Genomic DNA, 14837 nt, shown 5'->3' with positions numbered 1-14837 from the left:
TTTATAATATAAAGGCAAAATGTTCTAGTCACTGTCTAGGCTCATTGAAAACCAGTTAGGCAAATGGATTAAAAAATCACTTGTTCGCTCACATTTAAAGCAAAACAAACAAACAATTCAACTTAATATCTTTTTGTCCAAAATAGTACAGATAATTGTTATTTAATTCCACCTGTCAATAAAAATTAAAGGAAAAACCAATTAAACCGTGACTTTTTAAAAATACGCATTCACTTTAAATAATGCATCTGTAAAAATAACAAACGGTTTAGTGCCCAAGGAAAGAATTTGTGGAGTAACTTCTTCCAACAAGTATGAGCTATTACTGGTATTCTGTTTTGTTGTTGTCATTAGCTTTCGCTCTCCTTTCATTTCTGTTGTAGTTATAGGTCCTCCAGGCATCATGTAACCTTATCAGAGCTTCTAAAGATATGCCAAAAATTGTAATACAGAGAAAAAAGCAGTTCTAAGCAAATTAAAAAAAACACACTCAGCTTTAAGTTTATATCCCTCCGATGCTTGACTTGAATAACTTCGTAGCCGCCAGTGTGGACCACAGCTATCATGATATGTCAAACTGGATTGAAACCAGTGAAAAGGCAGAAAGAAAACATTTTCCAAACCATTTCCCACCTGAACACGAAAAGCATTGACTGTGTAAGAACTATAGTTGACGTAGCATGGCTGTATAGCTGCGTCGAGCCATAGAAAGCGCACTATTAAAAAATGAAGCCTTGCTTATTTTTAGATGAGTTAACCTACGTTGAGCCTACACTCCAATCGAAAACCAGTACCTGGTCAGCGGTCAACTTAAAAAAAAAAACAGCTGACCTCGGTGAGCTCTAAGCTTGAGCCTGTGATATGGTCATGTGATACTGGTCAGCAGAAACCTTGTTTTGACAGGTGTCAATTGATCAAAACATGGATGTCCAATATCAAAGATGTATGCTGTAAACTACACGTGGCATGATACTGGTCACATTGGCATACATCGAGGGGTGGGCATACGGACGTTCATGATGTCATGGCTATAAAAGCAAATTTTCTCGCATCGATGGGTTTTCTTAACTATGGTGCTCCGCGCACGTAGAGCTCCACTAATAATTGATTATTAATTTTGATGTATTTGCTCAGGGTCCTGGATCATTACTACCTCCGTCAGGTCCAACAAAATTCTCGCGGTCAATGGCCCTCGGCGGTAACCAAGTTACACGACATTCATTTGATGAAGGTAAATGAGGAGGTGGTTGATAACAGCTTTTTTGGATTTGCACAATTTATTAAAGCTAAATCTGGTCAGGTGTTGACCTTCTGGAATGATTTCTTATCATGTACTGTACATTGATTCTCTTAAAAACCTTTTGCTCAGGAGGTCGACTCAGCATTTGGCAGTTAAGCATTTTTAGCGTTTTCAATATTTATAATCTTATTATATAGAAGTAAGCAGAAAAGATGAAAAAAGGCCAGCAAAGTTGTGTCAAAATGATTTATTGTGCACCGTGGGCCAACTTGAATCATCTACCGGTATTCAGTGCTGAATCATCTACACTGTAGTCTGGTGTTTGAAGAGCTTCTGAAAGATCCTTGAAGGTCATTCATATCATTAATAATTTATTTAACTTTCCTAACTCTAGGCAGAAGTATGTTAGCAAAGTCTTGGGCTGGTCCTGACTCCCACACAGAAGGATCTAAGTACCGATCCAGCATTGCTTCGAAAGCTGGCAGAGATTATCCTCGACCTTGGCTGAGTGGAAGCAAGTCAACTGGTAAAAGTATTGGTGACAAGGATAACATGAGGCCACACGCAAGAACAGGTATAAGGATGAGTGGAATCTGACAGGTTACTGAACTAGAAAAATTAATACAATTTTTTGCATACTTGAATATGAGGGGTGACGAATGGTAAAATCTGAGACTCACCATTACAGATGCTGAGACCCTTGTTTGGGAATCTGAAACCGAGACTTACACTGTAAACATGCAAGACTTCACACTGCAATAAAATGCAATATATTAAAATGAGACTTTGAGACTCTTCCCAAAGCCTGAAAGGCTGTCGAGATTTCGAGATCAGATGAAAAGTATGCAGAAGGTCGTGAGTTCGACTCTGGCCGGACCAACACTCAAGGTCTTAAAATAACTTAGGAGAAAGTGCGGCCTTTGTAATTACATCTGATGAGTAGCACAATCATGATGTACATTTGTGTAACAGTGAAATTTTACAAAATTTTTCATGCTGTCATAAAATTGGATGAAAAGGAACCTGACAAAATCAAATAGCCTCTTAAGCTGATATCTTAATGTAAAATGAAATTTTTTTGTACTGATGGATCAAAAATAAGCTATTTTAAATTTACCCATGACCCCTTGCAGGCATGGTAATTTCCTCATTTTGCCTAGATTACCCTAAAAAATTTTGTTAAATAACCCGAAATATTCTCATTTTTAACTTTTGACATTACAGAAATGCTAATTTCAGAGTTGATTATATGCTTCGCTTGATTCGCAATTGAGAAATTCCCGCGAAATTTCCCACATGGATTGCAAAAACTGGGCAAAATGGGCTGAAGTCCGGAAAAAACCGGTTTAACTGGATAAAATCAAGTCAAGGCCTGGTAGCAAAGCTTGCTCTGAGGGAACGTTTCGAAACGTAATGGCGGATGTGCAAGGGGAAACTTTTGGTTCTTTCACGCTCTAAATTCGCTTTGTCAACCTCTGAACGTCAAGAAGTGTTTCAGACTCACAAAGAGGTCTCGTTCTTTCACAATTTGAATTGTTTCTTTCTGAGCTTTGGCGTGTAATTTGTACAAGAGATGAACATTCTGTTTTTCTTTGGGTTTTGTAATGTGAGCTCGGACAAGCAAGATACAGAGGACATTTTGCGAAGCTGTGCTTTGGCCCTAAGGCAAATTGTAATGGCGGACAAAGTGTTTCAGACTGAGAAAAAATGCTCTGGCTTCTCGTGTGCTGAGAAATTTTCGGTAAAACTTTCTCCAAAGCAACTACCACAAATGAGCATTCTAGAACCATATTTTATTCTGCCTAACCACAAAACATCCGTGGGTTACAGACGGAAATTGCAAAACAGCACTGAAGAATTTAGGAGCGTGACGCTCAAGACTGTTGTGCTTTTCGCCCTCTTTTCTCAGTCATTGGTGAGAAATTAACCACAATTTTTTTATTTACTGGTTGCAACATTGTGTATGTGAAATATGTTGTCGATTTCGTTGTGAGGAATAAAGTACAAGCCGTCTGAAGAACCTTGTTGTGCTTGTCTTACTAGTTCGTGTGTTACGCGTGACGCGCCATTTTTTGTCCCCAAAGTGGACAACCGAATCCGTTTATTCTAAACTTAAGCAACCGATTTCGCTAATCTACACTGTAAATGTTACTTAATATGTAAGAAGCATATCTGCGAAATGTGAGTGGCTAGCACTTTTTACGAGCGGAGATATGGCCTGAAGTGTTCGTTCAAGATACTGGTTTCCCAAATGTACATCATGATTGTGCTACTCATCATCTGCACATGGTTAGACTTTCAAGTTTTCTCGGATAAGGACTGTAAACCGGAGGTCCCGTCTCATAGCCCTTGTTGGAAATTAAATAGTGTGGGACGTTAAAGAACCCACTCACCATTCGATAAGAGTAGGGGACGTAGTCCCTGGTGCTGTGGTCTGACCTATCTGAATGGGGGCATCTCTCACTTCCTAAAAAAATAATTGTAAACTGTGTAACAAGCAGTCTGGCTAAAGTCCCCCACAAAGCATTGTAAATTAGTCCTGAAAAGCCCCGTGGGGAGAGACTAATAGATTCACTTCACTTCTCTTATGCAAGTGCCAAGATTTTGGAGGTACCATTGACCACCCCTAATATGGTACTACACTGTCAGTGATTTGACAATAAGTACCGACAGCTGACCATAAATGTCAACTACTTCACTCAAAGAAGCCAGGTACTATTTACCTTAAATTTATTGAAGAAAAACAGACATTAATTAACCTACATGTACATGTAAGATTAAAACTTGTCAACTTTGACTGTGACAACAATGATGGCTAGTCACCTAAAAGGGTTAATCAATAGTATTAATTTTTGCTATTGAAATGTGGCAGTTGGGAGCATTTTTTTAAAAATGGCTTGTATTGTATGAACTCAAATTGCACATTAACAAATTGACTCCTGAGAAGCCCCAGGATATCCCCAGTTGACGAGTAAAATCGTCGGGCGTAAGACAGCTTCAGTAAAATCTGTTAAGTCTCATTCGCATGAGTCAATGAGTTAATGGACGGGACAACGTTTTTGGCTGGTCAACCCATTCACTCCTTGGGTGTGATAGGACTCCCCCATTTGACGAGTAATCATCAGGCATTACACATGTACAGAGTAAAATCTGTCAAGTCTCACTCCCAGGAGTCAATGGGTTATTGGAGGGGACACCCTAGGACACCCCAGGACATCCCCAGTTGATGAGTAAAATCGTCTGGCATTAGACAGAGTAAAATCTGTTAAGTCTCACTCCCAGGAGTCAATAATATTTTAATTTACAAAATGCAGCACATACTCAAAATAATGATGAGCGACCTCAATGGAATCATAAGACCTCAGTTCCTTCACATGACTTTGATGAGTGGTTTAGTATGCAACACAGGCCTACCAAGACAAGCATTGAACACTCACAGGAATACCAAGGAAGTAAGTCATGTGACCAATAAAGCCAAGAATAATATACAACCTAAAATCCTGTTAGTGATTAATCAAGGGTGGGTTTCAAAGAAATGATGGAAAATAATTTTCAAAGCAAGAACTCAACTCACTTGACAAAGTAGATTGATCATCTTTAAAGTGCCCCTGTGACCAAAAAACCAATTCTTATTTTTCTCTTGATTTCAAAACTATGTTAACTAAACACTAAGCAACCAAACGTTCAAGCCTCAATTTCAAAAAGACACCTGTTTATTTTAACTGGAATTTTCCTAGTTAATGGTCCGCCATTGCTACCGGTAACTTTAAGTTTTTAAGAGAACTGGGTGGAGGAGAAAATAACATCTATTAAAAGACTCACTAGTTTGAGAATGCAATGTGTGTGTACGTCACAGAATTAGCATGCTGCACGGGAGTTTTGGGCTTTCAGACTTTTAAACTCGCGTTTTGCATACATGTATATACCGGTAATATGCTGCATTCACACGCTGAAATTTTAAGCTAGCGAGCCTTTGACGTCACTTTTCCCTGGATCCAACCGTCTGAGGTCCAATCGGTCAGTTTTGAACGTGAATAATGGTGGACCGTAAAATCCAAAACTTACACTCAAAGTAAGCGGCCTTTGGATGAAAATCAAAGCTGAACATTTTGCCAGTCAGATGTTAAGCAAACACACTTTCAAAATCTGAAGAAAAAAGGAAGTGAATTTTTAGATCACTTCGGCACTTTAAACGTAATCTTAAGACTAATAATATTGTTTTGCGAGTCTTGTTATTAGCCTTTTATCATCATTTACTTTATAATGTAGACTTGGACCTTTGCTGTTTCTAATATACATCAATGGTTTTACTCAATTTTCTAGTTTTTTCTCAATGAGACTTTTTGGTGATGATACTTCTTTAACAGCTTCAGATAAAAATATAGATGAGTTAAATTGCTTCCAACTAATTCTGAATTACTAACTATTTATGACTGGCTTTGTGCAATTAAGTTAACTCTAAATTTAAAGAAAACAAAATGTCTTTTCTTCAGAGTCAATCTTTGACCCTGTAGCTGACTTCCGCGCAAACAGTTTCCACTCTTGACTCTGACTTCTGCCGAGGTTGACATAATGTCCGTCAATGTGATACCAAAGAGTCCTTCTCAGGATTACTATTTACACTCACCCGGACACTCGTTATCACTTAATTACCCGGTGTAATGTACAGGATGTTGTTATTGATGTTTCGTTTAAGACATTTCGGCTTGTGCTTGAGCCTTCATCAATTGAAATATTTACGTTAGTACGGGTGATTCAAAGAGCAGCACGTCAAAAGCGTGCTGAGGAAAAATTCCGCATGAAGTTTCAAGGAAAAACGTAACATGAGATTTATGCGCGTGCAAAAGACTTGTAGATTTCAGGGATGGGAACGTGGTCATTTCCAGATTGCGGAACCTTTATTGACATCCAGGCATCCAAAAAGAGTCGCTTGTGAAAGATAGCTCCATGTCCGATGACTCTGACTCGTCCAAAATCCTAGCCTGCGTTGCTGATGGTATTGTTGGCGAGGAGAATGGGGACGGGTGCTTTGCCCGTCCTATTCTCCATAACTTCGCTGCTCGCTAATTTGCCTCTCGCGCCAACAATACTGCCATCTAATCCATTTGAATTCATGATTGTTTTCGTGGACGTGGCAGGAGATCTTGGAGTCCTGGTCTAACATAGAAAGAGCCCTTTTGTGTTCTGCAATCCTTGTTTTCAGTGTTCATTCAGTTTGATGGCACTATACAAAATTGCAGTTTGTGCAACTGATTTTGTATACTGTGCCAGATTGTTGCCGGTCAACCTTTTCTTGGGCTTTCGGTCGCAGGAATAAACTGTTCAATACCTTGCACGTAGAGTAGCACCACGAAACCATTGGTTGGCCAATGGTCAATTAAAAAGGCTTGTGGTGTATGTGGCCATCTAAGCAGAAACAGTCACAAGTCAAAAGCGACTTTGCTGAGTGCTGGACATGTAGATGTAGATGTACATGTAGATGTAGATGCTGGTAGATCAGTATGAGGTTTGGACAGCGATCTTTCGCAGCTATTGATGAAGGGTGAGGGATAATTATTGTTTGTGGCTAGTTTATTGAAAAAACCCTTTTCTTTGTGTTGCATTGGTAGCATCATCTTGGGGAAGAAATGTTGAAAATGAAAAGGTGAGGATGAGATTATTATTATTATTTCTTTTTACCTTTCCCTGTCCTTGATGGCCTAGGTAGTACCGCTGACCGGTGGCTCAGTTGGTTGAGCATCGGGCTGTCATGCGGGAGGTCTTGAGTTCGATATGACCTGACCAACACTCAGGGCCTTAAATACTGACTGAATGAGGAGAAAGTGCTGGCTTTGTAATTACCCCAGCAAATGGTTAGACTTTCAGTTCTTCTCTGAGTAGGACTATAAACGGTATGCCCCGTCTCACAGAATATCTTTCATGTTCATAAATTCCATGTTCATTAGTTCCCTGTGGGACGTTATAGAACCCACACACTATTCGAGAAGAGTATGGGATGAAGTCTCCGGTATTGTGGCTGTCCTGATCTTTCCCAAAGAAGTGGCCGGCTCGGCAGTTATGTCTCTAAAAAGGCTTGTGTGTAAGGCCACCTAAGCAGATATAGCCATACGTCAAAAAGAACTTTGCCGAGCGCTGGAACATATAGATTTAGATGTAGATGTAGTACCTCTTCCCTTACGAGGAGGTCCCCTCCAGGGTCACCCCATACGGGAAAACAACACTTGATGTACAGCTCCGTTGTTTTAAATTTCTTAGGGGTTTATCTGAATTATGATTTCTATAGTCCGGGTATAGTTACTTAGTAATTATGATATGTCACATACTTTCACAGGAAGTACCAGCAGAAAGAACTGTTGTTTATAGCAGACGAGGGTCAAGCACAAGGCCTGTGAATGAAAATGCTGATGATAATCTGGAGGAAGAGTTTTATACTGGCAGGGAATCCAGACAGGAAGTGAATGACTCGTCTTCAGTGATCTCACACGAGTTAGTTTGTACTTAACTGAAGTTTTCTACTTGAAAACAGTTAGGTCTGTAATTTAAACATGGTCACCCCAAGCCTAAGTGCTATTCACAGGCCTAGGGGCTGGTTGCTGGAAGTCTGGTTAGCGCCAACCGTTAGTTAAGAGGTATCAAGACCTATAGGTATTTTAATGCTAATAGTGCTAACCACGCTTCGTGCAAAGTTCAAAAGGTGGATAACGCTATCCACCGAACAAATTAATATCCAAGTAAAGCTATGATCCTCGCAGTTATGGACGCAATTTTAGCGATTGCGTGGAGAAGCGTCACAGAAAAATTCAGGACTTACTTGACTTCATATCGGCAGTTCAGTACATGATTCATTTCATGTATCATTTCGTTCATTGATTCATTTTTCACGGGAAAATTAGAAACGACAAATAACCAGCTGCCAACGTCAGTGGCTTCATAGCTCAGTCGGTTAGAGCGTCGCACCGGTATCGCGAGGTCACCGGTTCAAACCCCGTTGAAGTCCTGAATTTTTCAGGGTTCTCTACGCCGTTGCTAAAATTGCGTCCATAACTGCGAGGATCATAGCTTTACTTGATTTCATATCCCCAATTCAGTATATGATTCATATATCATTTCGTTCATTAAATTACTATCGATTGGATAGCGCAATAATTTTGGTCTCGCTATGACTTATCCAAGTTTTTGGTAGTGATTTATCCGGTGGATAGCGCTATCCATCATTTGAACAACTGGGGCCTGGTCGCTAACCTAGAAGTATAAATATATAGCGTATTGAAAAGCTGAATATTTTTTACAATGCGATCATTACCTTACACATAATTAATTTTCTTTCTGTCCAACTGTTAGATTAGAACAACACGATAATTAGTAAACTTTTATTTATAAAAGAAGACAAAAAAACAAAAACAAGCTAAATAGTTTTTAATGTGTTGCACAACGAGGAAAGAGGAGGGTGGGGGGGGGGGGGGAGAAGAAGGAGAAGAAGAAGAAGAAAACAGTAAGCAGACGACAAACTCGTTAGCGATGCTCAGCGTGAAAGAGACCGACTGACAGCACGAGAAAACAACGAGAGGGAAAGGAGGTAAGAGCAGGAATAAAGTGACCAAAATATGGCCGCGAGCAGCGAAAGAAAGATCAAGCACAATCACAAGAAAGTAGACTATAATTATGGTGATACGTTTCTCAAAAGTTGAAGTTTCGTTGCTGTTGCTGCAGGTCCGTTAGATCACGCAAACAAAATGCTCGACATGCAGCAGAGGAACATCGACGACAACTTCAAGCATTGCTGTTGAACAAGAGTCCAACCAGAGAAGATGTAAATGGGTTTAATAATGCTGATGAGCTTCAGGATGAAGGCACAGAATTGCTGGGTATGTACATCTGATTCATCTTGTATTTCTGTGTGCATAAAATTTATCCGTTCATTCTTGGGTTTTTCCCCTTTTAATAAGCTTGTACGGCATTTCCATTGCAAAGGACTTACGGAGCTCCGTACTGGCTAATAGGAAAATCTCTGTTTACATTTTTTTCCTGATTAGCTTAAGGTTATCGTTTTCTCTAAAGCAGTCAACCGAGAGTAAGGTACTGAATGTTGAAACTGAATTGCATAACGAGCTTCCTCTGAAAAATCGAACGCGATATACTGGATAATCTCTGAGCAACGATGTCTTGAAAATTCGAAATTTTGCAAACAATGCATGGGATCATTAGAGTTTTTGCCCCCCAAGAATTTATTAGTTCTTGATGGCTAATGGCTACACGCTCGTTATCAAAGCTAAAAGGCTTAAAATTAGAGATTATTTTATCGAAGTTTGACAAGTTCTAAATAGCATGATGTTTTCTGTCAGCAAAGTCGTGTGTGAATGAAACAATTGCAAAATGTAAACAATGACACCAGCAAACTTCCCTTATCGCAAGACCAGGACAGGGGAATAAGAGTTTATGGTGTCGTATAGTGAAACTGCAAGAGAAGGTGCAGTTTTGAAGATCTCGAGAAACGAAAACATGCGAATAGGAAATCCCGTTAAGTCTGGGGTGTTTCAGGCCTGCGTCGCTTATTTAACTTTGCAACTTTCATTTCTTGCCCATTTGGCAGTTCAAATAAATTTCATATAATTTGTAATCAAATGCAAAATGCCAAAGCAAGGAACGAGAAACAAAAAAAAAAAAACGATTTCAACCCTGGGATAATATAGTCTCCAAATTAAAGTTGTATACAATGTAAAAGTTAAAACGAAAAGCCAACATCTGTTTCTCTCATTTAATTGGTCCATGTTCTCACCCATTGCTCATTACCCCTGTACCAAAAAGTAATTCTGTGCTTCTTTTAAATATACTTCAATTCAGAGAATGTAGACGAGCTGGAATCTGAAGGTGTGTCCAACTTAAACAGATCTGGAGCAAAACTGTCCAAGGTAAGGTACTAGTTGGTGTGGTTACCCTCAGACTACATTGATTTTCTGACCCAACCTTATCGACCTGGAAAAATGAGATTACATATGGAACCACTTCGACACATCCTGGAGGAAATTTGATGGATTTTGGTCGCTCTTGACTGTTGACTTGTATAGATAGTCTGACTGACTTTCTTAATCCGGCCAAGGAGGATGCGTAGTGTAGTGTTTTTTTGTTTGATTTGCATGCGCGTGCTCTAGTCGTCGGTGGTCTTGGTTTGGCAACTCCATTTTCGATTTTTAAACCAACTGGTTGCCTCTTATTATTATTATTATTATTATTATTATTATTATTATTATTAATTAATTAATTAATTAATTAATTAATTTGTTTATTTGATTAAATCTTACTTTACATTCGCGTTCTCACGATCGTCAAGCTTTAAATATCTCGTGTGTAAGTAGAGGTTATCTGCTCTGCTCTTCTCTGCTCGACTCGACACCGCTCTATTCGGCTCGACTTGAATTGAGCAAACAACACAAATCACCAGTAAATCTTCTCTGCTCTGCTTGGCTTGGCTCGTCTCGACTGGGCTCGGCTCGATTCGACTTTAGAAAAGCAATACTTATATAGTATACTTGTATCTGAATTGTGAAATAAGTAAATAAATGAGTAAATGATAGGGGAAAGTCAGAGAAGACCTTTTGTCCAGTCTGAGTTATTGGGGGAGGGGGTGGGAGAAAGGGGGAAGAAGATGTGTAATAGTCAGTTGCTTAACTCTTTCTGATTTATCAGGATAACATTCTGTAGCTCCTGAGCATATTTTACATAATAACTTGGTATAATTAGCCTGTGTACAGCCGCCCTCTTAATCGGAAAGGAGCGTCTGTGATTTACCGTTGATAATCGTGTTCCGAAATAATTTTGGATATATTATTGAGTGATCTACGCTGACCAAAATTTGCGCAGGTCATATATTCTTTGGAGCTAAATTTTCAAAATGGTGGTAAATGAGGTAGATTCCAAACGTGCATTGAGGAGCGTCTCCAATAGTTTTAAGATTCCTTGGCTTTATAGCATAGAAGCACTCTTTAAACGAAAGGATGCGTTTGCAAGTCTTCCAACCGGGTACGGTTCTGATCTTTAGAGCAGCCCCGATCGTTGCCAATGAGCTGTTATTTTCCTGGACATGTCCACATCTCAAATCTTCCAGGGCAACACGCTTTGTAGATTGTTCTTGAGAATGGCTAGGCTGGTCCGAGCAAGGCGTTGGGATTACATTGACTGGTAAGAGGATAGCGGGAGACGTTTTCGAGTGAACAATCTTTTGAATCATGCTATATTCCCCTGGTGAAGATTCGTCAGGAGCGCTTTCGTTTCTTCAGCGCTGACAAACAATTCCTACAAATGTACGTAGAATCGAGTTCCAATTTATATTCCATAGATAATAATTCCGCTCGTACTTTAAAAGAAAAACCTCTTTGACCATCAATATTTTTATTCGTATTTTTTGCCATGCACAAAGTGAAAACGATCTCATCGTAAAATCTCTCACAGTGTTGATGTGGAGAAATAAAAATAAAAGCCAATCAAAACTCGTTGTTTCAATGATGTAATGATCGAGGGGTAATAACCAATTAAATCATTTTCCTTACATTCCAGGAAAAATCACGTGGTATTGAACACGATTATCAACGGTAAATGACAGACGCTCGTTTCCGATTTTTTTTTTTCGGAGAGTGGGCGGCTGTACACAGGCTAGTTATAATTAAAACCAGAATCATAGTTACTGTACCCTCTTTTATATCAAGTTTCCCTTCCCTTTATTTGAATATCTGTGCAGTCTGTGAAACAAGGATCCTCGACGGCAGAGTCAATACGAGTCAGCATATGTGCAAGATGTGCTAAGTATGATTTTTTTTACTTCTCTAGCATAAAAAAGGTGAAAATCCCCAAGTTGCTTCTTGGGGAAAAATTCTAATTTCGATATCTCTTTAGTTCTTTCATTGATTGAGCAGGTACTAGCCACGTGAGCAAGTGCTGAGAGGAAATCGCTTGCCCAAGCGTAAACTCTTACTTGTCTCGAGAGACCGGACGGGGTTTTTCTCGAGTGCTGTTAAGTAAAATAGGCACTGTTACTGGAATGAAACTTATGCACAATTGAATCCTCGTTTATTAAAGTACTCTTGCAAATCAAAGAGGAAGATCGCGAGTGAATTTTCGCATGAACTTGAGCGCTTCTTCAGTAAAATGTGTCCATTTACGGCGAGCTGTGTTATTGAAAAAAGACATTTTTTTAGTTCATAGTTCAGTTCCATCCTTAATTGCCATCCATAACAACAGAAGGCAGTAAATAGTCCTATGGCCTAGTGCGATAAGTAACGCATCGTTCGTCTTGGGTCTCCATTAGTCGTGGAATAAGGACGTGTCCAGAATAACGCAAGGGCCCGTGCACACATTTGCCTCGACATTTGCTTCAACATCTGTTCGATTTTGCTGAACCGTATTGAACGCTTTGGAGGGTCTGGCGACAAATGGCTTCAACACATTAACAAGGATTGTTTGAAGAGCTGTCGCAGTTTATTATACTGAGATACTATTTGAGAGACCGATTAGTGTTCACGCGCGCAGTTTGTCACGTTGGAATTCGCGGTAAACGTGGTTTTGACTTCACTCAGCATAGTATGTTGAATGGTTGATGAAGCAAATTTTAAATACTTTTCAGCTCTTTCAATATCAATCTAACATGTTTTAACACAGTAGAAAAGGGGTGGATGACAAAGGGTTTCGGCTTTGCTTTTCCACACACACACACACACACACAAACCGTTTTACCAGGTCTCTTTGCGTAGCCTCTTCAACCGAACCGATTGCTGGAATAACATGTTAACTTCATCAAATTTGCTATTTCCATTTGGTTTCAGAGTTATCACTGGGCAACCAAGCGATCAAAAATCCGAAGGTAAGAATTGCCGGTGATTGCTACTGTTGTAGTAGTAGTATTGAACGAACGCATATTGGATATAAACAGATTAAAATTAATTTACGCGAAAGATAAAAAAGGGGTCGTAAAATGACCTGCTAGGAACGTCAATTTTTCATCTTGTACTATGGCCTCCTCGACATTTAAAATTGTTGATAAGGAATACTGACGATTACACTGTTGAAGTAACTCAACGATGCGGGACAGGTAACTCATCCAGAGTAGCTGGTTTGAAAAAAAAGTAAGGTCTTTTTATTTCTTTAATTTTACTTTGACGACTGGAAGTTCTCTGTAAGAATTTTCCAATTACGTATACCAGGATTAGAAATTAACTTAACCTTTATTTTATTTCCTCATCGGCTGTTGTTCACAAAAGCTAGAGAAGCTGCCCAGTCCTCTTCATTTCTGTTTCTTCTCTTGATTGGTCGAAATGCAGTTTCTACGTCTTTCTATAGTCGCATTGTCATCCTGTTGGCAGACTGCAAGTTTTAGATCTATAATTTGCAGCAAGATTTTCTTTCAAATAGTGTGCAACCTTGAAAGAATACTTATCTATAATACAGGATTTTTTTTTTGGTGGGTGTGGGGGGGGGGGGGGGGGGGGGGGGGGGGGGGGGGGGGGGATGGGGGGGTGGAGAAGGAGCAGAAAATATATGATTTTTGTTTCATTTGGTAAAAGCTGTATACTCTGTTTTTGCAGTTAGAAGCATTTACTCAGCAAGTGAAGGTAGGAAGGCTTTAATGTGATCTTGAACAGATAAGATGCTGTCATAAAGGGTAATTTAGTTGCCTGGAAATGAACGAAAGGGATAAGACCTCGACAAAACCGGTCGCATGCTCCACCCATTCTGCCTAGGACGCTGATTTTTCAGTTGTCCTTTCGTCCGTTTCCCATGTTTCCCACGGGCGCATTACTCCGTTAACCACAATAGTTGCATTCTGTCAAAAATTCCCACACACACTGAGCTTGAGCAGCAGAGAGATTTTTGTCCAAAGGGCTGTGCATTTATGGACGGATGGCGGTATCTTCTGGATAAATCGCTTTAGAGTGGATAAATACACCTGGCCGCTGATTTATGCGCATACAAATTGGCCCTTGTTGCCTCGTTCAAGATAAAATATTCTTTTGAATTTTAATCTTAAGAACGAGGCATCAAGGGCTAATTTGAATAAAAAAAAAAGAATATTTAAATGGCGGCCATTTTGGAATAAGGTGTATGCCATTTAAAACGATCAGGCTTTACAGTGGGCAGCGCCATCAAAGAATCGAGTTCAAACATGTCCTAACACAGCTGGATATTGAAGTTCATGATACTTTGCATACAAGTCACAACGTGGAAGAACTTTATGTACTCCTTTTTGTATAGGGTTCTAATTAAGGTCATGATTAGAGGGGGTCACTTTGTGGCGTCTACACCAACTAACGTTAATTCTATTATGTAGCTTTATTGGGCAACCCACATCGAGTTACTGGGGCGTTGACAAGAAGGCAGGTTGAAGGTTTTCTTTCGTTTAGAGCCCGGAGTTAATTGGGTGTTGAATTAACAGCGACGTCAACCAAAGCGTCAATAGAATCAGAACGAACCAGCGACTGCTATAGAAAATCAGTTGTTAGTTCTCATTCTTTTTTCTGTCTGAACTCATATTCTGGTTGACGCATTGCAGAGTGCAGCCAAAAAGTAGATTATTTGAGGTTCACACTACAACCAGGTCAACAATCAGTAT

General features: G+C 39.6%; 1 protein-coding gene across 2 annotated transcripts in view; it reads left to right on the top strand.

The window, feature by feature from the left end:
- The window catches only part of LOC138003052 (uncharacterized protein C8orf34 homolog), a 38166-nt gene that overhangs the window by 2412 nt on the left and 20917 nt on the right, over positions 1 to 14837 (top strand). For both annotated transcript variants that reach the window (XM_068848998.1, XM_068848996.1), the window contains exons 3-12: positions 1135 to 1231; positions 1635 to 1814; positions 4555 to 4692; positions 6850 to 6884; positions 7572 to 7726; positions 8951 to 9105; positions 10082 to 10149; positions 11973 to 12037; positions 13054 to 13091; positions 13813 to 13839. In XM_068848998.1, the coding sequence (XP_068705099.1) occupies positions 1135 to 1231; positions 1635 to 1814; positions 4555 to 4692; positions 6850 to 6884; positions 7572 to 7726; positions 8951 to 9105; positions 10082 to 10149; positions 11973 to 12037; positions 13054 to 13091; positions 13813 to 13839 (958 nt within the window). The remainder of the gene's footprint in view (positions 1 to 1134; positions 1232 to 1634; positions 1815 to 4554; positions 4693 to 6849; positions 6885 to 7571; positions 7727 to 8950; positions 9106 to 10081; positions 10150 to 11972; positions 12038 to 13053; positions 13092 to 13812; positions 13840 to 14837) is intronic.

This window comes from Montipora foliosa, chromosome 5 (genome assembly GCF_036669935.1).
Source record: "Montipora foliosa isolate CH-2021 chromosome 5, ASM3666993v2, whole genome shotgun sequence".
Lineage (NCBI taxonomy): Eukaryota > Metazoa > Cnidaria > Anthozoa > Scleractinia > Acroporidae > Montipora > Montipora foliosa.
Note: the sequence above shows the minus strand (reverse complement) of the source record. Positions and strands in the feature narration are given on the sequence as shown.